The 25,410-nt window shown below is 46.2% G+C and overlaps 2 protein-coding genes across 2 annotated transcripts; one reads left to right on the top strand and one right to left on the bottom strand.

Annotated features, from left to right (window-relative positions):
- Positions 1 to 592: 592 nt before the first annotated feature.
- On the bottom strand, positions 593 to 21,268 carry DRAP1 (DR1 associated protein 1). Its single transcript, XM_069738456.1, has 7 exons — positions 21,102 to 21,268; positions 11,917 to 11,989; positions 9,817 to 9,910; positions 3,242 to 3,361; positions 2,192 to 2,282; positions 1,498 to 1,586; positions 593 to 889 (listed from the first exon to the last, which is right to left on the bottom strand). The coding sequence occupies exons 1-7, from the start codon at positions 21,141 to 21,143 to the stop codon at positions 757 to 759; spliced, it is 642 nt and encodes a 213-aa protein (XP_069594557.1). The 5' UTR covers positions 21,144 to 21,268; the 3' UTR covers positions 593 to 756.
- A 216-nt stretch (positions 21,269 to 21,484) lies between these two features.
- Positions 21,485 to 25,158, top strand: C9H11orf68 (chromosome 9 C11orf68 homolog). The gene is made up of 2 exons (XM_069740329.1): positions 21,485 to 21,611; positions 24,291 to 25,158. Exon 2 carries the CDS (start codon positions 24,301 to 24,303, stop codon positions 25,024 to 25,026), a length of 726 nt encoding a protein of 241 aa, XP_069596430.1. The 5' UTR covers positions 21,485 to 21,611; positions 24,291 to 24,300; the 3' UTR covers positions 25,027 to 25,158.
- The last annotated feature ends 252 nt before the right edge of the window (positions 25,159 to 25,410 follow it).

Here is a 25,410-nt window from a genome sequence, read left to right as displayed (position 1 = left end):
CAAGTACTCAGTATATTACACACATAGCGTTTCACCTTCGCAAGGTTCATCAGTAGTGCATACTGGAAGATAAATAAAAAAAATATAATACTTAGCTTAATCAAGTATGTTTCTGTGTGAAGTATGTGCTATATAATAATGTGCTATAGTGAATGCAGGAGAAAGATGCCCCAATGGATAGCGTGTGGCTGTAATACAATGGCTGCAGCAGGAGCCTCCCCCCACCTCTGCATTAGGAAACACTGATTGTTAAATCTCACCCTATTTTTCAATTGACTCTAATCAGTCATTCACTAGATGAAAATGGAACTGAATTAACAGAAAAATTAACTCAGTTGAATACACACAAGTTTCTCGAGAAAAGAATGAAAAAGTGGAATCTGAAGCGGGTGAGTAAAAAAAAAAAAAAAAAATGTATTGTTATTCACTTGTCTCAATTTCAAAATAGCTGTATGAAAGAACATTAAAATCTGTATGCACAATCCTAATGTACATTTACCTTTCCCTGGTCTCCTCAGGTAGTTTTCCTTTTGAAGCATCAGCATGATGCGTGAATGACAACCAAGTCTTGTGAAATAACAACAAAGGTCGGTTTCCTCCACCTCCTTTTTTAATAAACTTAAGAACACATTTACCCCCCACCCCTCATCCCACCCAGGGGCCGATGGGCCCAATTTAAAAACCAAAACAACAAAAGAACAAAAACCAAAGTAAGCAAATAAATGAAAACGGAATTTGAACTGGTCTGTCCGGAGGCTACGAGTCATAATCCTCCTCCTCGTCACAGCCAGCGGGCAGCGATGGGGCTGGCATAGTGGGCAAAGCAGCAGGTGCCGAGGGCATGACTGGTACGGACTGAAAATGCCGGAAGGTTGGAGCTGGAGGAGGACTGAAAATAAAATTAGAAAAAAAAATAAAAAATTAATAATGAAATGTAAGAAATAAAAGACCAATGTATGTATACACAATTATATTCTCCCCCAATGTTCATGCATAATAAGGCTACTTTCACACTAGCGTCGGAATCTCCCCGTCGCAATGCGTCGGGGCGAGATTCCGACGCTAGCGTTTGCTGCATTGCACAATGGGTGCAGCGGATGCATTTTTCCGGCGCATCCGCTGCCCCATTGTAAGGTGCGGGGAGGTGGGGGCGGAGTTCCGGCCGCGCATGCGCGGTGGGAAAAAGCGGTCCGTCAGGAGAAAAAAACGTTACATGTAGGGTTTTTTTTCTCCCGACGGTCCGCAGAAGCACGACGCATCCGTCGCAAGACGGATGCGAAGTGTGGCAATCCGTCGCAAATGCGTCGTCAATAGAAGTCTATGGGGAAAAAACGCATCCTGCAAGCACTTTTGCAGGATGCGTTTCTTCTGCAAAACGACGCATTGTGACGGATTTAAAAAAACGCTAGTGTGAAAGTAGCCTAACTCTAGAGCTGGGTTGTACCGATTTCTAACACTCCATTTATACAAGTCTTCAGTTCACGCCACATACGTTACCTTTGAAATGAGACTTGGGATTGAATATTTGCAGGTGGGGCCGGACACATGTCTTCGTCACCTTCCGACTCGGTGCCTTCTGAGTCATCCTGTTAAAATTAAACTTCTGATTAACTTGCAGAATAATTGCCCTTAAAGAGGTTGTCCACTACTTTTACACTGATGGTCTATCCCAAGGATAGCTCATCAATGCCTGATCGGCTGCGGTCTGTCACTCGGCACCTCCGCCGATCAGCTGTTACTGGTGTTGCTGGCAACAAGTACTCACTTGCCGAGCTGCTCCGTCTACTTGTAGTGAACGCCGCAGGGTACTGCACACCTGCCTTCTATTGATTTAAATAGGAATCAGATGTACAGTACCCAGCGTCGGCCAGTACAGGTAGACGTACTTGTACTTGTTTGTACTTGGTTTTTATTATGTACACCCCTCCTCACATGTAAAGCGCCATAGAATAAATGGTATAATAATAATAATAATAATAATAATAATAATAATATCTTACAGAGAAGCCTATAGCAAAAATACATGTAAAAATTACCTGAGTTAAAGGGGAAAAACCAAATACAACCTACCACAAATGAACATTTGAAATAAATATAAATAAGTTTTCAAATATTTTTTCTTACAAGGTTTTTACAAACAGCCCTAGAGTACCCAATTGTCCTCAAAAATGTGTTTGAAAATAACACTCACCTCTTGCTCGGAGTCTGTTTCTGATTGCTTTTTATCTTTTCCTTTCGTTGCCGTCCCTCCATTTTTTCGACTGCTTCCTGGTTTGCGACCCCTTTGATAAATATATAAAATCAGTGTTTGGTTAAAAAGGCAAACGCAATTGCAAACCACAAATGGGTAACGTGAGCGCGTGGCATCAGACTAGAAAAATCTGCTGCAAATACTGATGTTTATGCAGGAAATTTTTTTACATAAAATAGGCGTATTTTTGCACGCTTTTTTTGTTGCGTATTTTTTCCTCCTTCATTAGAATGGATGTAACTTGCTGCACAAAAGGCGCAAGAATGGATACGATGCGGCAAGGGAAAAAAAAATAAGCACTGTGAGCATGAGACTTCAAAAATCTCATTCGCTTTGATTGTACAGTAAAACGCTATGGTTTTCTACAAACAAAAAAAAAACAAAAAAAAAAAGCAACCTGTGAACATACCCTTACGGAATACAGAGGGGAAACTATAAGTTACCTTGTGCAACTGCTTCCTTGCTCCCCTGCTAATCTCCTAGCCCGTGCCATCAGCCTGATTTTACGTGTTGCCTCTGATGATCACTGTATTCCTGCCATCGACAGGAGTACGATCATTCGAAAAGGAAAGAAATGGTTTCCGGTCACTGATTAATTTACAGAGCAGATATTGTGTGCAGTGTCCCCAAACGCAGAAGGAGCTGTAAAGCACAGGCGGCGGCCAGTAAAGCCGGTGATCTTAGAGCAATATGTCCGACTTCAAAAGATTTTGAAATAAAGTCACCAAAACAAATCATGAAAAAAAAAAAAAAAAAAAACACCCAAAAGAAAACGGACGGCTGCAGCACCAACACAATCTGAGGCTTTATGCATATTATCAGGCAATTTGTTTTTATTTTTAAAACTGAAGATGGCCGAACCCTTGTGTTTTTGGCCACTCTTATTTCCTCAGATTGTAAGCTTTTGAGAGCAGAAACATTCCCTTCTGTTTGAACTGTAAAAGATGATAATTACTGTCATTATTAAATGAAAAAAAAAAACCTTGGTACCTCCGTGACACCCTTTCCCCTTCCGTGTGATTGTCTTCATTCTCTCCCTGCATGTCTGGGACAGTGGCGACGAGATCCTTTAAGAAGTCAAACTGCTGCTCCAGCTCTATACACTGCTTCCTGCGAGGATGAAGATGGAGGAGGCGGTTAGGAAACCAAAGTCGGGAATAATAGCAATTACTTTCCAACAATCCTTTTACAAATACAGCAACTCGTGGAAAGCGATAGAATGGCATTAAACCACTATTGTCAAAAAAAAAAAAAAGTGTGGTTAGGTCAACGACAAGTAATGCTGAAATGTCCTAGTGGTGGACAACCACTTTAAAGCAAACAGGTCAGCCACAAAAATGCTATTTACCTGTAGGTAAAGTGGTAACCTGCTGGTAAAGGGCATTTAAACAATGCTAAGCTGGTTAACCGAAGCACAGGTACAGGAAGAAAATTAAGTTTTATTCTCCCTGCAGCTGCTTGCTTGCAGTCATCAGGGATAGTGCCTGGAGCAACAACAGTGCAACAAAACAGTTAACAGGTGAGTGGCAGCCAGCAGCTGCAGCCAGAATAAATCTTCATTTTCTCCCTTTAGCCGCTCTTTCATAAAACTACAGATAAAGAGTAGTGATGAGTGAGCATGCTGGGAGAAGGTATTATCTGAGCATGCTCATGTGCTAATAGTTGTCAAGAACGCCGAAGATATTGTTTTCGAATCGGGGTGGCTGCATGGTTGTCGAACAGCCGCGAGACTCAAACATATTATTCAAGCACGCCGAAGGCACTCTTATTAGCACCCGAGCATGCTCAGATAACACCTTATACCAGCACGCTCGCTCATCACTAGTACAGAGCATTGAATTTTGCAGGCAGGTTTGCTTTAAATACAAACTTTACAATAACGGGTGGCAGCCTGGGTCACATTTTTCAACATTGTCAAGGACAATAACTGTTAAAACTATACCAGATGACTGCAAAATGCAGATTGAAACCTGCATAGAATGGCAAAAACTTATAACTTACAGCTTCTTTGCATGGTCCATGAAAAGGGAAAACGTGATTTTGAAAGACAAAAACTACTGATAACTAAAGATTTGAAATTCCCCGTCCCGCACCCTATGAATGGGCTTCGCCCATGAAACGATCTATCGGCTATCCATAGCATGGATGAGAAGAGCTGGAACGCTCTGGTGAACCATAATCTACTAAAGCAAATTTTGTGCCTGTGTATTATTACGTGGATCCCTTAGACCTAATGAGGCTGGTGCACTTTCTTGCAAACTCCATGTCACCACAGCTGTATAATCCTTTTTGAAATATTAAACTCAATCTCCGCCCACCTAGCCTGACGGACAGCTGCTCAGTGTACCTCCTTCCCGCTGTGATCTCACACTGCTCAGAAGAAGCTGCAGCTGTCAGGCTAGGTGGGCGAAGGCTCAACTCGCTTGGCTTCACTTCAGCTGGACTGCTAGGAGAATGATAAAAAAAAAAAATAAACCCCATCTCAGAATTTTTATAAGTACAGCAGCCTCATCAGATCCAATATCTGATAAATAATATATACAGTTTGCATGGTGAAATCTGGTGAAAGATCTGCATTAAGAAAAGCGCTACAGAACGAAGGACTCCTCTCTACATCCTGATAAAAATATTGTGTGCATAACAAGCTCAATTCAAGTGCTATTTAACACCCCGGCGTGCCTCGCGCAGTGTGCGGGTTTATTCTCACTCACGCTGATAGCACCAGATTGACGAGATCTAATCATGCAGATTACTTCATCGCTTTTTCTACTGACAAAGCCATACGAGGATTTGCTTTTGCAGTGCTAAAATGGGAAAAACAAATAAAACACCAAGGCTATGTGCACACGTAGGAAATGTGGTGCAGAATTTTCTGCACAAAATCCGCATCGCCTGGCAGAATCCGCAGCTGCGGATTTGCCATGGTTTTTATACGGATTTGATGCGGATTTTTGCCACTGCAGATTTCTATCATGGAGGGGTGCAGAAACGCTGCAGATCCGCACAAAAGTAGTGACATGCACTTCTTTTAAATCCTCAGCAATTCCGCACTGATTTTTTTTTTTTACCCATTGATTTACATTGTACTGTAAATCACAGTGCGGATCTGCAGCGTTTCTGCGCGGAAAAATCCGCTGCGGATCCGCAGCATATCCGCATCGTGTGCACATAGCCAAAGTCTGAAAAGTTTTTTGGGTTTTGCTTTTACTATATTCATCCTTAATTAAAAAGGACTCAAATATTATTCTCCAGGTCCATACGATTATGGCGCTACTAAGCTTGCCTAATATTTTTTTTTTCATTTAAATAGAGAAAAATAAAATTCAGAAGTTTGTAGAAATAAACTCTTTTGTAGCGCTTTTTTTTTTTTTGAAGGGGGGGGGGGGGGGGGGAGGAACCCAGTAAAATTTTCTATTTTCCGCCTATGGAGCTGTGTAAGGGTTTATTTTTTGCGTGGCGAGATGACACTTTAATTGATACTAATTATTTGGGGAACATGACATTTTGATTTTTTTATTGCATTTTTTTGGGGGGTGGACAAAGTTTGTTTGTTTTCAAACATTTTTTTTGTACCCTTTGGGAACTTGATCCTGCCATCACCTGAATCGCTTTTACTATAAACTGCAATACCAGAGCATATAGTGATAATCGTGGCCTTTCTATAGAGCTTGAAGTATTAAGGAGCTTCCACGATGACAGTGATCGGGTCTTCATCAGGCCTCCGGCTGCAAAGGTAACCCATCGGTCCCCCGTGGCTGTATTACAAGAGGCCGATGGGAGCCGGTGAGTGCGAGCACAAGTGCTCACTCCAATTAAATGCCACTATCAGACACAGATAACGCTATGCAATATGCTATGTGCGGCGGGAGCTCCGATCCAGATCCCCTTCAAAACCGGAACCCCCGCACGCATGTACATAAAGAAGCGTTGAGGGGGTCTCCACTGCCAATCAATGGTTTGTGCAGGGTTATACAGGGCTCAACATTCAGAGAATGGCTAGATCTGCAAACTACAGCAAGCAGCCCATCACTGGAATGGAGGCCGAAGAACAAGGTCGCGATTTGAAAATGCTGCTCGCGAAAGGGAAAGCGAAAGAATTTTGAAGAGGAACAAACATAGGAATGTGAAGGTAAGCATCCCGAATGTCGGTGGATGCCAGAAACTCCCCCTTTTTCCGTTGAAGTAAAAGGCTCAGCGGGGGAACTCCATCCGAAGAAGGGGGACCTTGTCAAGCTTGGTAGAAGTTTGAGGTTCAGGGTCGGTCTTACTTTTGGAACCAAGATCCCTTAGATCTAGACCGTCCTGGACAACTGATCCACTGATGGTTGGGTCTATAGGAAATCAAAATAGTTAATGTCTCTGACCAAGAGACCATTGCTCTAGCAACACATGTGGCGGCTAAGGGAGGGTAGAGCGCTGAACTGGAGGCCGCAAGACGGAACAAACTAGATTTGCTATCTGACAGTCGGTTGTATTTTTAATTGATGACCCATCGGGTAGGGATACTGGTAGGTATACCACAGGAGATTCTACCCGGTTAAAATACCAAGTGGCAGAATGCGCGGCTGCATGCAGAAGGAGGAAAAACCATCTTTTACTAATCACCGCTCTCTTTTGACTGTGCGGAGTTAAAATGATGAACCCTCGATCCACCATCCTCTTAACAGGGAAGTGGAGAGGGATCGTCCGCCTTCTTGCATCATCTGCTAAATAGTGGAGATGCAGAGGGGGGTGTTCGGACGCCAAAAAAAAGGAGCCTCTGTACATCCACAGAGTTAAGGTCCCTGGGTGGACAAGGCTGGTTGTCCGGCGTTAGGCCTGGCTGTAGAAGAAGATACATGGAGGCGACACTCCATGTGCTCGTCTATTGATGGTGTGGGGAGATCGGTGCCCTTTAAAAAGGATCCGTCGCCCTTAAGAATCAGACCAGGCATGGCATCTCACGTCTTAAATGGGAATACGTGGAGGGAACACCCCGCATGTTTGCATATTGGCTGAAAAAGGATACCGTGCTTGCAGAGGTTTCTTTCCAGTGGATCGCTTATCCAGATGCTCCCTGTCCGGGTGAATGGCAGATCCTCTGCGAGGGAGATTAGTTTCCTCATGAGGGACACTGCGTGATCTAGAGTAGAACCGAAGTCCTCGTCAATCTACAGAGATTGGTTGATGATATAAATAGGCGAATCCATCCTTTTCTGAAGTTCTGGTGAGTCCAGAACCAAGGCAATATCTGATCCATATTCAGAGACTTGTTCTCAGCAAATCATTGGTGAGGGATCAGGAAATGAAACTTCCGTTTTCTAGACGCCTGTACGTTTCTAGAATACTTGCGGCCCCTGCTAGCCGACAGCTTTAAGACCAGGAAATACTGGTCATGCGCTTTTAAGACCAGGAATACTGGTCATGTGGCAGGAAATACTGGTCATGTTAAGTATAGGGGGAAGATGCAGGGGAAGAGAGCAGTACTTCCTTAGGCCGGGTTCACATTGCGTTACTGGCGTCCGTTAGACGGACTACGTTACACCGCGGCATAACGCGGTGTAATGCAGTCCATTAACGCCGCCATTAATTCCTAGCGCACGCCCACAATGGACATGCGCACGCGGGCTGCAGTGCTTCCGGGTCCGTCACTGCTAGAACAGATAGAGCATCTGCTATCTATATCTGCGCTAGCGCGATGGAATGTCGGCACTTGCGTTAACAGCAGCCCGTCAACATATGTGTTGAATGGGCTGCTGTTAACGCAATGTGAACCTGGCCTTACCCAGATGCAGAGTCGTTGTGCCCCTTTAATACAAACCATAGCCCCTGTGTGTGTGTGTGTGTGCCGGCAGGGTGGACCAAGATGGCCAATGGGAGTTGCAGAGGTGGTAAAGTCTCGCAGAGAGTGAGAGGCGCTAATTTGGGGGGGCGGGGCGACAGACGTGATGTGGACGGAGCCTCGTGACTTCCATGAATAGGCCCAAGCGAGGGCCTAAATTTCTGCAGCCGGCGTGAGCAATACCAGCATTGCTGAGAGAATCGATCGCTCCCGTGCCAGGGAAGAAACGGCAGAAAAGGTGAGCGGAATCGCCTTAGCGCGCCATAGTGTGGGCACGGCTTCTGGGATGCGGCCTACAAATCAGCCGAAGCCAGGGGCTAAATTTTTGCAGCCGGCCGGAGCGTTAACTCAGGGAGGTGGGGCACAGGGAAGCTGAGGCTGCCTGTCAACATGTGAATATGCCACTGCAGAGGCCCTCCGCTGATCCACTCACCATCGGTGCGCGTCCCAGCATGGAGCCCCGGCGATGACTGTTTCAGTGCCGAGGAAAGCGCGCGCACTCTACTGTTCTGCTGCAGGTCAGGTATTGCAGCGTGAACGGTGTAGGGATAGAGGGATAAACCTCAATTGACCATCCCTTTGTTAAGGAGGTGGAGAGGAACCGTCCGCCTCCTTCTGCCATCCGCTTTCACAGTGGTGGGACAGTGGGGGCTGCTCAGACGCTATGGAGAGGGGCCTCTGTACAGCCACGGAGTTCAGCCCCCGGGTGGACAGGGCCAGTTGTCCGGCATTAGGCCTGGCTCCAGGAGAGGATACATGGAGGCGACACTCCATGTGGTCGCCTGCTGCTGGTGTGGGGAGATCGGAACCATGAAAGGAACCGTCGCCCCTGAAGTGAGCTCAGGCATGGCTTCCCACGTCGCAGGAGAGGGTACGGGGAGGTATACTCGCCGTGCTCGCCTGTTGATGGTTCGGGGGAGATCGGAACCTTGAAAGGAACCGTCGCCCCCTTCACTCCGTTAATTAAAAAATAAAAAAATTGACAGAAAAGTAAAAAATAAAATAAAAACGTTGGGGTCTGAACCAGACCCAAGTGCCTCCTACAGACACTAAGCAAGAACTGGTTAGATGAGAGCCAGCAGGAGGGTGTATACTGCAGGGGAGGAGCCGAGAGCCAGCAGGAGGGTGTATACTGCAGGGGAGGAGCCGAGAGCCAGCAGGAGGGTGTATACTGCAGGGGAGGAGCCGAGATCCAGCAGGAGGGTGTATACTGCAGGGGAGGAGCCGAGAGCCAGCAGGAGGGTGTATACTGCAGGGGAGGAGCAGAGATCCAGCAGGAGGGTGTATACTTCAGAGGAGGAGCTGAGAGCCAGCAGGAGGGTGTATACTGCAGGGGAGGAGCCGAAAGCCGGCAGGAGGGTGTATACTGCAGGGGAGGAGCCGAGAGCCAGCAGGAGGGTGTATACTGCAGGGGAGGAGCCGAGAGCCGGCAGGAGGTGTATACTGCAGGAGAGGAGCTGAGAGCCGGCAGGAGGGTGTATACTGCAGGGGAGGAGCTGAGAGCCAGCAGGAGGGTGTATACTGCAGCGGAGGAGCTGAGAGCCGGCAGGAGGGTGTATACTGCAGGGGAGGAGCGAACTGTCTTTGTATCACTTAGTGTCAGCCTCCTAGTGGCAGCAGCATACACCACGGTCTGTGTCCCCCAATGAGGCGAAGGAGAAAAGTAGTGGGCAACTTCTTTAATTAAACTCATTAACTGACAACCAAAGTAATTATTTTCGGATAAAAGAACAAAAAAACTTACAGATGTGAAGTAGTCATGGTCTTTGCACTTCGAGACTGCGTCACCTGACAAGCTTTTTTCAACAGCGACTCCAGGAACAGCTCAAGTGCACGGGCTGCGGAAATGTCAAGGAGTTTAATCGTTTATAAATGGCGGCTGCCAGCTCCGAAATGTGTAACAAAGTAAGAGCGAGTCCTTGTGTGGCGACCTTCTGCTAAGAGAAGCCATAGCCGAGGTGCTCAGAGCGCATCTTTTGCACGTGAACAGAAAGAATGTTATTTAAACCTATCCAGCAGATTTCTAAAGTAAAGGTACCTTCACACTGAACGATATCGCTAGCGATCCGTGACGTTGCAGCGTCCTGGATAGCGATATCGTTGAGTTTGACAGGCAGCAGCGATCTGGATCCTGCTGTGCCATCGTTGGTCGGAGCTAGAAGTCCAGAACTTTATTTCGTCGCTGGACTCCCGCAGACATCACTGAATCGGCGTGTGTGACGCCGATTCAGCGATGTCTTCACTGGTAACCAGGGTAAACATCGGGTTACTAAGCGCAGGGCCGCGATTAGTAACCCGATGTTTACCCTGGTTACCAGCGTAAACGTAAAAAAAACCCCAAACACTACATACTTACATTCCGGTGTCTGTCCCCCAGCGCTGTGCTTCTCTGCACTGTGAGCGCCGGCTAGCCGTAAACATCACCGCTGTGCTTTCCGGCTGGCGCTCACAGTCAGTGCAGAGAAGCACAGCGCCGGGGGACAGACACCGGAAGGTAAGTATGTAGTGTTTGGGTTTTTTTTACGTTTACGCTGGTAACCAGGGTAAACATTGGGTTACTAAGCGCGGCCCTGCGCTTAGTAACCCGATGTTTACCCTGGTTACCAGGGGACTTCGCATAGTTGGTCGCTGGAGAGCTGTCTGTGTGACAGCTCTCCAGCGACCACACAGCGACGCTGCAGCGATCGGGATCGTTGTCTAGATCGCTGCAGCGTCGCTAAATGTGACGGTACCTTAAGAATATGGCTTCTTGAAAACGGGAAGGAGTTCTCAAAAAATAAATTACCTATTGTTTAAATCAGGCTTTATTTTTGTGTTACATGTACTTTAAAAGATAAATCACCAATCCGGAGGTACCCTTTAGATTGAAGAAAATAATGGCAGCCTCATATGGATGATAATTGGCTAAATTGTCGAATTAAACAAAATGTTGGCAAATGTCCCCAATAGCCTCCTAAAAAGGTCTAGTGTCTATAGCAAAAGTCAAGTCCGAACTTCCAGGTTGTGGGATCCAACGTGGCCCTTCTTACAATAAAAGCCCGAGATCGCAAACTTACACTGAGGGGCCACAGAGTGTACTGGTATCCCACTTTGCATGCTGGGATCCCAAAAGCCAAATGTTTGAACCTGATTTTTGCTAGAGGGGGGCAGCTATAGACATAGGCCAGCATTTTAATATATTTTTTAATAAATGTGAAATTGTTAAAGCACCAAATCAGAAATAATAAAAATGCAGAAATAAATTAAAAAGAGAGCAAGCAACCAATTGGGGTCGGGTACTCTTTACATATTTGTAGGTTAGAAGAAAATTTACATTACATAATTCTTCAACACAAGTGGTCTTTTCAGAGTTAAGCATGTGAAAAAAAAAAAAAATTGCGACATTTTGTAATTTTAAACAGAATTAAGCAGATTTTTTTCTCATTCTTTGCAGCTCTCATAGAAATGCATGGAGAAAAAAAACAAAAAAAAAAACAACTTCCAATCATCACACAATTCAGCGCAGGTCTCGATATATAATGGCGTCCAGAAACAAGGCTGATAATCTGACAAAGAATCTATGAATGACCAGACACTGAAGGAGTTGTAGGCATTTGTCGGATTAAAGTTATACAGTAATTATTAATCTATTAAAGTCATCTTTTTACTGCGTAGATTAAATAGAGGTGGCGCTGGAATTTGGTCAACTTATTAGCATTTACTAAAGACTTTTTGCAACTTGGGAGTTGCATGTGTAAATCGTACAAAAAAACAAAACAAAAAAAACAAACAAACTAATAATACCTATTAAAAAGGAATCCAGGCAATAGATATAAAGACATGAAATAATATTCTCAAAGGATACAAATTATGACAGGAACAGCGGCAGCAACTTTGCCTATTTCTTCATCGGTCTGCATAATCTTCTTGATCCTTGCCTATAATCCAAAAATAAAAAAAAAAAGTCTTCAATATTTATTAACCAATTTAAAACTATATTTTCATTAGGTTCATTGCCAACACATTCACAAAGTTAATTATATTACACTTATACGGTTGTTAAAAAGTATGGAAAAAACAATCATTGGCCTAATTACTTACATTTCCAATTTTGCTCAATTACAGCACGGAACAGCAGCGGTCAACATAGCTCACAGATCAAAAGTTGAACTTTGGACATTTTTAATAATAATGATTTTATTTCTGTAGCGCCAACATATTCTGCAGCACTTTACATTTTTTCACATTTCATTTGAAGTATTTGGAAATTGATGGCAGCAACAGATGCCCCCTGAGGAAGCGGTAATCACAGGCGAAACGCGCGTTGGGGTAAGGTGACCAGGATCCAAACGGGACTTTTATACAGATGGGTAATTATCCCTTTTATCTAATTATAGATTACTTTGTATGAACTGCACAGAGATGTATGGTGACTAAATTAGTAATTAGTATTATTATTATTAGTATTATTAATAATAATAATAATAATAATTAGCACTCACGTGATTGCACTGTTTTGCTATACCACTATATGAGATATATACACTCATTTGGAGGCAATTTATAGATATGCTGTCCATCTGTGGAAATCTCCTAATTCTTTGACAATTACGCATGTCCCGTTCTGCAATCCTTGGTCATTAAATGTATCCATGGATGTAGTCACAATGTTATTGTAAACCATATACTATACAATTTTTGATAATTTTATGTATTTTTATGTGGAAGCTAGTGACATTTTTCAATAAATTGGGTTATTTTGTAATTTATTGGCTATTTTTTTTTTTACTCTTTTTCTTCTCCTGTTATGAAGATGCCCAAAAAACAGTTGTGCCAGGACCGTGTCCACCATTGTGCAGCTTCCCCTCTTCTTTTTACAGCATTTCGTAAGCATCTGAGAAGTGAGGAGACAATCGATGGGAGTTTTGAGAGAGGAACATTGTCCTGTCATTGTCTAGGATTTTCGATGCTCCACACGCCGGGGTCTTTGTGGGATTTTTTTTTTTTTTTGTTTCATAATGCGCCAAATGTTTTCTATCGGTGAAATGTCTGGACTGCGATTCACAAAAAATTATTAAACTTGCGTTTTTTTTATTCAAAGTGTTTCGAAGGGACAGGCATGTCTTCAGGAAACCACATATTTGTGTTCCCTGAAGAAGCGCCTGTCACTTCGAAACGTGCTGGATAAAAACTTGCAAGTTTAAGGCTACGTTCACATTTGCGTTGTGCGGTGCTGCGTCAGCGACGCAACGCACACAAAAACGCATGCAAAACACATTGTTTTGTGACGCATGCGTCCTTTTTTGGCTTGATTTTGGAAGCAAAAAAAATGCAACCTGCTGCGTCCTCTGCGCCCTGACGCTTGCGCCAAAAAAGACGCATGCGTCACAAGACGCAATACAACGCATGTCCATGCGCCCCCATGTTAAATATAGGGGCGCATGACGCATGCGTCGCCGCGGCTGCGCCCGACGCAGCCCCGCAAAACGCTAATGTGAACGTAGCCTAATCATTTTCTGTGAATTGACAGCACGGTAGGCATCTACAAATTCTGGAGATCCGGATACTCAGTTTTTATAACCCATGGATCCGCCAGAGCTGAAATTCAACTTAAAAAGACAAATCACCGTGGATCAGGTTAACACAACCTTATAAGAATGCCTTTGTTGTTTGTTGGATAAGACCCTCTTTGCGCTACTTTCTCTGTAGTGTTTGATCCTGAAATAGATGATGTCTGGATGGAGCAGATGTTGTATAATGCTCAGCATTGATGGCGCCTTTTATGTATGCGCGGTCTATGCCAAAGGTACTAATGCAGATCCCATACTATCAGAGATGCTGGAGCGGTGCGCTGATAACAAGCTGGATGGTCCCGCTCCTCCAGAGTCCGCAGTAGAGATGAGCAAATAAATTAAGAATAGAATTCTACAAAAAAACTTATTTTTTTTTTTTAACCTTCCACACTGTGATTTTAGAACAAGAGGCGGTGATGAGAAAATGCGGAGAGGTCCTGTTGTGTGATGGGCCAGACAGGAGTGCGGTGAGAGGAGTATAAGGATTTTTTTTATTTTACATCTGATGATTATTATGCTCTGGGGTCTGGAGAGAGATCCCATAACAAAATAAGGGCCATTGAAATCACAGAACATCCCAAGAAAACCTGCAAACCTTGCCTGATCTGCAGGACTCCGCGTCTATGGTTCCTATAAAGAATATTCATATTTTGATTCATCCGACCAGTTTTCGATTTTGCCTCAGTCCATTATAAACGAGCTTCAGCCTGGAGAAGAAGGCAGCGTTTCTGGATTGTGCCATGTGGTTTCTTCTTTGTATGATGGAGCTTTTCCTTGCATTTGTAGATTGCTTGGTGACCTGTGTTCACAGACCATGATTTCTGGAAGTATTCCTGAGCCTATGCAATTATTTGCATGACCGAACCATGCTAGTGTATCATGCAGTGCTGCCTGACAGCCCGGAGATCACAAGCATCTAATATGAACAGTCAGCCTTGTTCCTTGTGCACATGGCTTTCCGCAGAATCTCTGAATTTTTTTATGTTATTACGTTCTGTAGATGGTGGCATAATCAAAGACTTAGCAATTTTAAGTCGAGGAATATTTTTCTGAAATTGTTCCACACTTTTTAGATGCATTTATTCAGACTGCCGAAACTCCGACTATCTTTGCTTCTTAGTGACTCTGCCTCTCCGACATGCTCTTTCTATACAGTCAAATGACTTAGTTGAAAATCGACCTTCAGATGGTTTGTCATTAGTACCACTTTTCCAGCTTTTTGTTAACCCTGTCCTATCTTTTTGGAATGTGTTGCGGTCATCAACTACTGAACTAATTTTTTTTGAATGACGTGGAAGAATGTCCGACGTTCAAATGATCTGTGTCATATGTTCCGCTGTGAATAAAATATGGTGATAAGAGATGTCCAAATCCACTCTTGTTTTCTTTACATGTTACACAGTCACAAGATTTTTAGAATCTGGGTTGTATATGAGTGCGTCACAGAGATATAGAGAAGAATATCTTCTGTGCTTGCTAGATCTCTCCCAAGGGTAACCAGCTGGGTAGTCTCTCCACCTGAGAAAGGTTACATAGCAGCAGAAATGTAGCTTGTAGGGGTGAATAAAGGAGTCTTTTCACCAATTTCGTTTGCTGCCTCATCTTTGTTCTGTATATATTATATATCTACTATATAATTGTCCAAGGGTCACTTCCGTCTGTCTGTCCTTCTGTCTGTCACGGTTATTCATTCGCTGATTGGTCTCACCAGCTGCCACGACCAATCAGCGACGGGCACAGTCCGGAAGAAAATGGCCGCTCCTTACTCCCCGCAGTCAGTGCCTGTCGCCCGCATACTCCCCTCCGGTCACCGCTAACACAGGGTTAATGCCGGTGGTAACGAACCGCGTTATGCCGCGGGTAACGCACTCCGTTACCGCTGCTATTAACCCTGTGTGTCCCCAACTTTTTACTATTGACGCTGCCTATGCGGCATCAATAGTAAAAAATGTAATGTTAAAAATAATAATAATAAAAAAAAAAAACCTGCTATACTCACCCTCCGTAGTCGCTCGCGCCGGCCGCCATCTTCCGTTGCAGGTTCCGGTGGCAAAGATGGTATGGGAGAAGGACCTGCCATGACGTCACGGTCATGTGACCGCGACGTCATCACAGGTTCTGCGCTCACACGAATCCTGGGATCGGAAGCTGCCGTGGACTACAAGGGGCCCTCGGAAAGGTGAGTATATGTTTATTTTTTAACCTGTGACAAACGGCGCTGGGCAACACACCACGTGGCGCTGGGCAACACACCACGTGGCGCTGGGCAACACACCACGTGGCGCTGGGCAACACACCACGTGGCGCTGGGCAACACACCACGTGGCGCTGGGCAACACACCACGTGGCGCTGGGCAACACACCACGTGGCGCTGGGCAACACACCACGTGGCGCTGGGCAACACACCACGTGGCGCTGGGCAACACACCACGTGGCGCTGGGCAACACACCACGTGGCGCTGGGCAACACACCACGTGGCGCTGGGCAACACACCACGTGGCGCTGGGCAACACACCACGTGGCGCTGGGCAACACACCACGTGGCGCTGGGCAACACACCACGTGGCGCTGGGCAACACACCACGTGGCGCTGGGCAACACACCACGTGGCGCTGGGCAACACACCACGTGGCGCTGGGCAACACACCACGTGGCGCTGGGCAACACACCACGTGGCGCTGGGCAACACACCACGTGGCGCTGGGCAACACACCACGTGGCGCTGGGCAACACACCACGTGGCGCTGGGCAACACACCACGTGGCGCTGGGCAACACACCACGTGGCGCTGGGCAACACACCACGTGGCGCTGGGCAACACACCACGTGGCGCTGGGCAACACACCACGTGGCGCTGGGCAACACACCACGTGGCGCTGGGCAACACACCACGTGGCGCTGGGCAACACACCACGTGGCGCTGGGCAACACACCACGTGGCGCTGGGCAACACACCACGTGGCGCTGGGCAACACACCACGTGGCGCTGGGCAACACACCACGTGGCGCTGGGCAACACACCACGTGGCGCTGGGCAACACACCACGTGGCGCTGGGCAACACACCACGTGGCGCTGGGCAACACACCACGTGGCGCTGGGCAACACACCACGTGGCGCTGGGCAACACACCACGTGGCGCTGGGCAACACACCACGTGGCGCTGGGCAACACACCACGTGGCGCTGGGCAACACACCACGTGGCGCTGGGCAACACACCACGTGGCGCTGGGCAACACACCACGTGGCGCTGGGCAACACACCACGTGGCGCTGGGCAACACACCACGTGGCGCTGGGCAACACACCACGTGGCGCTGGGCAACACACCACGTGGCGCTGGGCAACACACCACGTGGCGCTGGGCAACACACCACGTGGCGCTGGGCAACACACCACGTGGCGCTGGGCAACACACCACGTGGCGCTGGGCAACACACCACGTGGCGCTGGGCAACACACCACGTGGCGCTGGGCAACACACCACGTGGCGCTGGGCAACACACCACGTGGCGCTGGGCAACACACCACGTGGCGCTGGGCAACACACCACGTGGCGCTGGGCAACACACCACGTGGCGCTGGGCAACACACCACGTGGCGCTGGGCAACACACCACGTGGCGCTGGGCAACACACCACGTGGACACGCATATTCTAGAATACCCGATGCGTTAGTATCAGGCCACCATCTAGTATTATATATACAGGCTACAGACACACACTTAAAGGGGCGGTCCCAAACCAAAGTGTGATCATAAACATTTCTAGTTAATGTAATAATCCTTCCTAATATAGTTTAGTTAAAAATTCCCTACCGCTCCCTCTTTTGTCTATCTTCCAGCTTTTCTTTTTTTGTCACTTCCGTTTTGATGCCGTTTAGTTTGAGAATCCCCAGAGCATGCTGGGATACTCAAACAGAACATCATCAGGGGCAGAGCATGCTTTCCCAACCCTAAAAGAAGAGTCAGTGATGTCCATTTCAGAGGTTGGTCTAGTCCCTGCTATACTGAGCACGCATTGGTTGTCAATTCCGATGTATGCCCAGCATATGCTTCCTGCTCATAGTGCTATATTTGTTTTGAATGAACAGTGCGCTCCCTTGCCACATCAAATGAGAAGTGACGAGCTGACAACAGAGCACACTGTCAGTGTGCATTCAAAAGGAGAGAATAAGATGAGTAGCGAGAGCAGTAATCAACCCTAGAAACATACAGTAAATGCATAATTAACCTATATAAGCTAAAAAAATTAGATAATTACATTATAGAGGCTGTCCAAAACTTCACAGCCCTGTCGATGGAGTAGTGGCCATGTACTGTACATCCGCCCCATAGTGACTTGAATAGCTGGCGGATGTGCAGTACTATACAGCTGTTTTGAACAGCTGACGTGTGCACAATAGCGGCGGGTGAAATCGCGATTCACCCGCCGCTATTAACCTGTTAAATGCTGCTATCAAACGCTGACAGCGGCATTTAACTGCCGCTTCTTCTGGCCGCGTGGCCGGAAATGAGCGCATCGCCGACCCCCGTCACATTATCGGGGGTCGGCGATGTGTCAGGATGTTAACCATAGAGGCCCTTGAGACCTCTATGGTTACTGATGCAGGCCTGCTGTGAGCGCCACCCTGTGGTTGGCGCTCATAGCAAGCCTGCAACTCAGCTACATAGCAGCGATCTGATGATCCAGAGCCGATCCAGTTGTGCCAGTTTCTAGCCTCCGATGGAGACTATTGAAGCATGGCAAAAGTTAAAAAAAAGGTTTTTAAAAATATGAAAAAAATTTTAAAAAAAATATAAAAGTTTAAATCACCCCCCTTTCGCCCCATCCAAAATTAAAAAAAAAAACCTCAAACTTACACATATTTGGAATCGCCGTGTTCAGAATCGCCCGATCAATAAAAAAAAAAAAGCATTAACCTGATCGCTAAATAGCGTAGCAAGAAAAAAAATTAGAAACGACAGAATTACATTTTTTTGGTTGCTGTGACACTGCATTAAAATGCAATAACGGGCGATCAAAAGAACGTATCTGCACAAACGTGGTATCATTAAAAACATCAGCTCGGCACGCAAAAAATAAGCCCTCACCCGACACCAGGTCACGAAAAATGGAGACGCTACTGGTATTGGAACATGGCGTTTTTTGGGTTTTTTTTAGCAAGTTTTGAATTTTTTTTCACCACTTAGATAAAAAAAATAGCCTAGAAATGTTTGGTGTCTATGAACTCACAATGACCTGGAGAATCACAATGGCAGCTCAGTTTTAGCATTTAGTGAACCTAGAAAAAATGCTAAACAAAAAACAAGTGTGGGATTGCACTTTTTTTTTAGCAGTTTAAAAAAAAAAGTTATGTTTCTGAGAAGGAGGGGAGTGAAAAACGAAAACGCAAAAACGAAAAAGGGCTGCAGCGGGAAGGGGTAAACTATCTAGGCATTTAAGATCTATAATATAACGCTGGGAGCGTCACTCTGTCCGAAGCCTTTATAGACTGCGCAGGCGCAAGCGCCGGCGCAGTCTAGCCCCCACAGAGTGACGCTCCCAGGAGATCGTGGTATGCGTAAGCACTGAACGCATACCGCGATCTCCACCGGAGAGTCAGGGACCGCCAGGAGGGTAAGTATATTCACCTTTCCCCGTTCCAGCGCTGCGTGCGGCTCCGGCTCCTCTGCTGTGACAGTTCAGAGGGCGCGATGACGTGCTTAATGCGCGCCGGCGCCGCCCTCTGACTTACCAGTCACAGGCAGAGGAGCCGGAGTGTGTCTTCAAGAAAATGGCGCCGGAGAGCGCGGACTGCGCAGGCGCCGATTCCTGCTGCCGGAAAATGGGCGGAAAGGAATGGCGTAAGTAACAAATTGCTGTGGCATGAAGCTGTGGCACTTCATGCCACAGCAATGTGTTATTTACGCCACCTGATTCCTTTCCGGCGCCATTTTCTTGGTCCTGCTGCCGGAATCTGCGCCTGCGCAGTCCGCGCTTTCCGGCGCCATTTTCTTGAAGACACACTGCCGGCGCCATTTTCTTGAAGACACACTGCAGCGGACTGCGCAGGCGCCGATTCCGCCAGCAGGAGGACCAAGAAAATGGCGGCGGAAAGGAATCAGGTGGCGCAAGCAACAAATTGCTGTGGCATGAGGCCGTGGCACTTCATGCCACAGCTATTTGTTACTTACGCCACCTGATACGGGGCATATACTATGGAGCATCTTATGGAGAAGCGTATGGGGCATATGGATGGGAGCAGCAAATTAAAGAACGGTGCCGCAGGATGGGAGCAGCACATGACAGAACGAGGGCACAGGATGGGAGCAGCACATGACAGAACTGGGGGTGCAGGATGGCAGCAGCACATGACAGGATGGGAGCAGCAAATGACAGAACGGGGGCGCAGGATGGAGGCGCAGGATGGGAGCAGCACATGACAGAACGGGGGCGCAGGATGGGAGCAGCACATGACAGAACGGGGGCGCAGGATGGGAGCAGCACATGACAGAACGGGGGCGCAGGATGGGAGCAGCAAATGACAGAACGGGGGCGCAGGATGGGAGCAACACATGACAGGATGGGAGAAGCACATGACAGGATGGGGACGCAGGATGGAGCAGCACATGACAGGATGGAGACCATATACCAATATAAATGCTCGCCACCCGGGCGTAGAACGGGTTCAATAGCTAGTTAAATATAACTGGCCCACCCCATTAAGCGTACTTTTTTAAAAAAAATATATATATATATCATGCTGCCATGGCACAATAAGCGCCGTAAATACCAGACCTGTGGAAACAAAATGTTGGAATTGTATTTCTTCCCACGCACTTGGAATTTCCTCATTTTTTTTCCAGTACATTACATATTAAAATGAAATGAACAGTCAAAAAAAAAAAAAAAATACATTCAGCCGGAAAAAAAAAAAAAAAATCCAAAAACCTAATACCTAAAAAAATAAAATTGCTAAGCTAAAATAAAAAATAAATCAATATAAACACAAAAAAATACGATAAAAACATTAAAAAAGTTAAATTATAATACAAATAATAATATTAATCCCCTATGAATATGTTGGGGGGGGGGGGAAGAGTTGTGACTCTAGGATGAAGACGACGCAAAAAGAACGACAATTATTAACCCCCAGTCATGAAGAGGTTAATGTACAGGCCACAAAGTGCCCACTAGGGAGGCGGTGGGAGACCCAGTGCTGGGACTGGGGGGGACACATCACAAATATAAACCTGGACCTAAAATCCAGCCAATGCCAGAAATACAGCAGCAGAACAAGAAGTCGCAGGCAGCAGCGGGGACAATCGGCCACACTGTGCGACAAATGCAGAGGCCGCAGCGGCCATAGAGAAAGGCTGCGGAGCCGCACACACCGGAGGCGCGCAGTCACACAGTGCGATAGTGACACACACAACCCGTGAAGGACAGAAGCCTAGGGAAAATGGAGAAATGGAGCCCTAGGCCGCAGACCCACCGGCGGGAAGCGGGCGTTGTACTTCTTCTTCTTGCTCGGCATCGTCGAGGGCGGTGGACGACTGTGACCCACCGGGGGGCAGCGAGACCCGAGAACACGCCACACACCGCAACCGCCGAGTATACTAGCAAGTGATGTTCGTGGGGAGCGGTTTAATAAAGTTTTGTTCTATTGACAAAAAAAAAAAGATGCTTCCTGGTGACTGCAGTAGGTTGTTCGCAAACGCAAAGTAGCTGTTAACAATAAAGTTATTGAAAAAAAAAAAAAAAAATGTATTCGTCAGGCGAAAAGTAGGAGGGGCCGTCCTTGCAGTGTGACGTAAAGTAGGAGGGGTCTTCCTTCAGGCACTGAGTCTCGCGTGTTAATAAAGTTTTAGAATAACACAAACCTGTAGAAACCCCGCCCCTCAAAAAGGTTGTACAAACAAACATGGCTGGTGTCGTCTAGGCAACTGGGCCTGGTACCGGAAGTGTAACATTGAGGACCGGCGACAGCGGAGCTTCGCCTCTAGTAAGGCTTGTGTGACTTCGGTCCTGTCATGTCTGCGGTTGTGGGGTTATTGCTGCTGCTGGTGTGTTAGTGTGAGGGACTGGACTGGGGAGTGGTACAGAAGAAGCTAGAGGGGCAGACATTGCCCCCCAGCAGCCAGTGAGGGGCTTCCTGCACCCCATTAGTTAATGACTGGCCTCTGGTACGGAGTTTTTGCCGTTTTTATGACTGGCCCTGCTCTACCTATAGAAAATGTTACCTTGTGTATAACTTGGCGTTTCCAGTGTTGTCGCTGTCGGTAAACGAGTCACATGACCGCGTCTCCGATCTGCTTGTGTCGCGACTTGCATGCTTTTTGCGAAAAATAAATTGTGCCGCCTAACCGTGTAACTACACTGTACCGAGCAGAAAGCTGCAGGGGGCTCAAAGGGGTTTTCTGTTTTCACAAAAATCCCGCAATTTGTAAAAGAAAAACAAAAGCTTTAGGCCTCGTTCACACTTCCGTCTTTCAGCTCCCGTCACAATCCGTCGATTTTTGAGAATGCAGGATCCTGCATTTTCCCATAGACTTGTATTAGCGACGGACTGTGATGGATGGCCTCACGTTTCATCCGTCGTGCACTGGATCCTGTGTAAAAAAAAAAAAACCGGTCCGTCGGGCAGAGAAGGCTACTTTCACACTAGCGTCGGTACAGGGCTGTCGCCATGTGTCGGCCCGATGTAGCGATGGACATTGTGAAAGAAATGAACAACGGGGGCAGCGAATGCAGTTTCACAACGCATCCGCTGCCCCATTGTAAGGTCCGGGGAGGAGGGGGCGGAGTTCCGGCTGCGCATGCGCGGTCGAAAATGGCGGACTCTATGCACAAAAAAACTTTACATGTAACGTTTTTTTTGTGCCGAGGGTCCGCCAAAACACGATGCGTCCGTCAGACGACGGATACGACGTGTGGCCATACGTCGCAATGCATTCCTAATGCAAGTCTATGGAGAAAAAACGCATCTTGCGGGCACGTTTTCAGGATGCGTTTTTTCTCCAAAACGACGCATTGCGACGTACAGCAAACAACGCTAGTGTGAAAGTAGCCGAAAACGTTCAGAGGAATGTTTTTTCTGCACGTCGCAAAATCAGTCAGCGACGCATCCTGCGCTGCCCTTCACTGGCTATAATGGAAGCCTATGGGCGCAGGATGCGTCGCTGACTGAAACGCAGGAATCCAGCGACGGGTCCCGCCTTTTCAAACTGAGCATGTGTGGAAGAATTTTCCGTCAGGGAAATTCTCTCTCGCTCGCTCTCTTACTCTTTTTTACTATTGATGCTGCCTATGCAGCATCAATAGTATCAAGATATAATGTGAAAAATAAAAAAAATTTTTTAAAAAAATCGCAATATTCTCACCTACCAACGTCCCGCGCAGCGTCACCGATGCTCTCGGCAGCTAGCGTTCCTAGTAATACATTTGCAAAATCTCGCGAGATTTCGCAATGTATTACTAGGAACGCTAGCTGCCTGGAGCATCGGTGCGCGGGACGCCGGTAGGTGAGAATACTGCGATTATTTTATTTTATTTTTTTTTAACCTGGTTTGTGTTGTGTATGCGTTTTCGCAGCGGAAAACCGCTGCGAAGACGCATAGACAACAGGTGCACATAGCCTCGACGGGTCCGTCAGAAAGACTTGCCTTGCGCAGGCGTGTACTACGGTGGACAGAGAATGAACTTCAATCCAATATTGCAGCCAGCGGGTAAGGAAAGGGTGAATCAAACACCCAAAAACTCCGCCCATATGACCCAAAATCAGTCCCGCCAAATTCAGGTGACAGGTTCCCTTTAAGAGCACCTTTCACCACTTTTTACATGTTAAGCCGACTATTTTATACAAAAGGGACTAAGAGCGGAATATGACATAGTTTTTCTTTTTTCTTTTTCTTTTCCAGAGATATAGGAGTGTATTGAAGTCACCTTTTTTTGACTTGCGGAGTTTGCTGATGTTTTCTTGTAAAAAAAAAAAAAAAAAAAGTCTTTTACATTGGAATGGGCGAAAGGAGGTTTTAACATTACCTCGTTCCATTTGTTGCTAGGCCTCACCAGCGGGACCCGGCACTCACCGGTTTTGGTTGCATAGGCGTGGAGAAAATGTGTTTGTGTAAACTTTGAAATTTGTTTTAACATTTTTATTAGTTCCTTTAGGGGACTTGAACTTGCGGGGATTCATAGGAGTAGCAATAACGTGGCAGAGACCCGGGGCTTTAGTAGTCCCATGGCCGATAGAACAACCCATTGTCACCTTAGCAGGGTGGGGGTAATTCACATTGGACACAAACATACTTCTCTTCCTAATATTCTAGATTCTGCTGTCTTGATTGACTGTGGTATATAAGAGGTTACACTGTTGTGGTTGAAACGCGCGTCTGACGGAATATAGGCTGAACTGGATGGACAAATGTCTATGTATGTTACTATGTCTATCACAGCAGCTATTTTTGTGTGCCGGCAGTATAACACAGCCAGCACCTGCTTTGTATCTGCTCCTTCTGATTTACTCCTACATAATGACATTTTTGATCCTCGTTTTTTGCAGACGCATTTTAAAGGATATGAAGTCTCAAGAAAAAAAAACAAAGGATTGTTAGTATTCTTGCATGATTAGCTTTTATGAATATAGTTATATTATTTTTTTGTTATATCTTTATCCTTGCAGTTGTGCAAACATGTTAAATTGTGAGGAGGGCGAGCGAGTATCAAAAGTAGCAGAAGACCATGCTGCGGAGTCCATGGCTGCTGATATGGATCCTTGGATAATCTTTGATGCCCGCAAAACTCCACGAGCGGAATTTCATGAGTGGTTAGAAACTTATCGTCCTTCCAGGGTCCCTCGTTTTGGAGATTCTGAAGGAGGATCTGGCCCGGTAGGATGGATTGCTGTTTATGGCCCAGGCTACTGTCCACAGGTTGAAGGTGGCAAGAACCTTCAGGATGCATGGGAAATGCTCCAAAGTACAGGACGCACAGTTAATTATGAACTTGTTCGAGAGTTGGCACTTAATTACGGAGTAACATCTGGAAAATGGCTGATGCATTTAGATACTGGATTTAAAGTTGACCACGCCTGGCGTGGCTTAGCTACTGCTGTAGTAGAAGGTCGGCTTAATGTTGCTAAAGTGAGTCCTCACCATCCTGAAAGTAAGCATGTGATATGTGTGTATACTCAAGACTTCACCGATGAAGAAAGTCTCATGCAAACAGATGCCGTCATTCGGAGTTCCGGGGTGAAATGTTTACTGACCTACAAGCCTGATGTGTACACCTATTTAGGCATTTACAGAAACAATCACTGGCAGATATGCCCCACTATCTATGAAAGCCGATTTGATTTGGAATGCATTCCTCGACGGTCCAGAGTTACCAATAAGGTTACCAATATAGAAGTTACTTGAAAAAAAAAAATCAAATTGCACTAATGCTTAAAAGTCCTATGGAAATAATTTTTCCCCAAATGCTGTGACTCGGGCTTCATTCGGGCATCCAATTTTTTTTTTCTTGAGAAAATTGGACCGTTTTATTTTGACCAAAGGTGTCATCCGAGTGCAGTCCGATTATTTTTCAAGCACCCATCGCCTTGCATTGCTGACTTTCGGATGAAAATCGGACATGTCTATAATATTTTCCACGAACCACTCGACCCGAGGAGAAAAACAGACATGTGAATAACCCCATAGTTTATCACAGGTACGAGTGCTATCTGTGAAAAACACGCATGGCACTCATATGCGAAAATCAGATGTCTGAATGAAGCCTGAGTATAATTTATGTTACATTTT

This window comes from Ranitomeya imitator, chromosome 9 (assembly GCF_032444005.1).
Source record: "Ranitomeya imitator isolate aRanImi1 chromosome 9, aRanImi1.pri, whole genome shotgun sequence".
NCBI lineage: Eukaryota > Metazoa > Chordata > Amphibia > Anura > Dendrobatidae > Ranitomeya > Ranitomeya imitator.
This window is presented reverse-complemented; position numbering and strand designations above follow the sequence as displayed.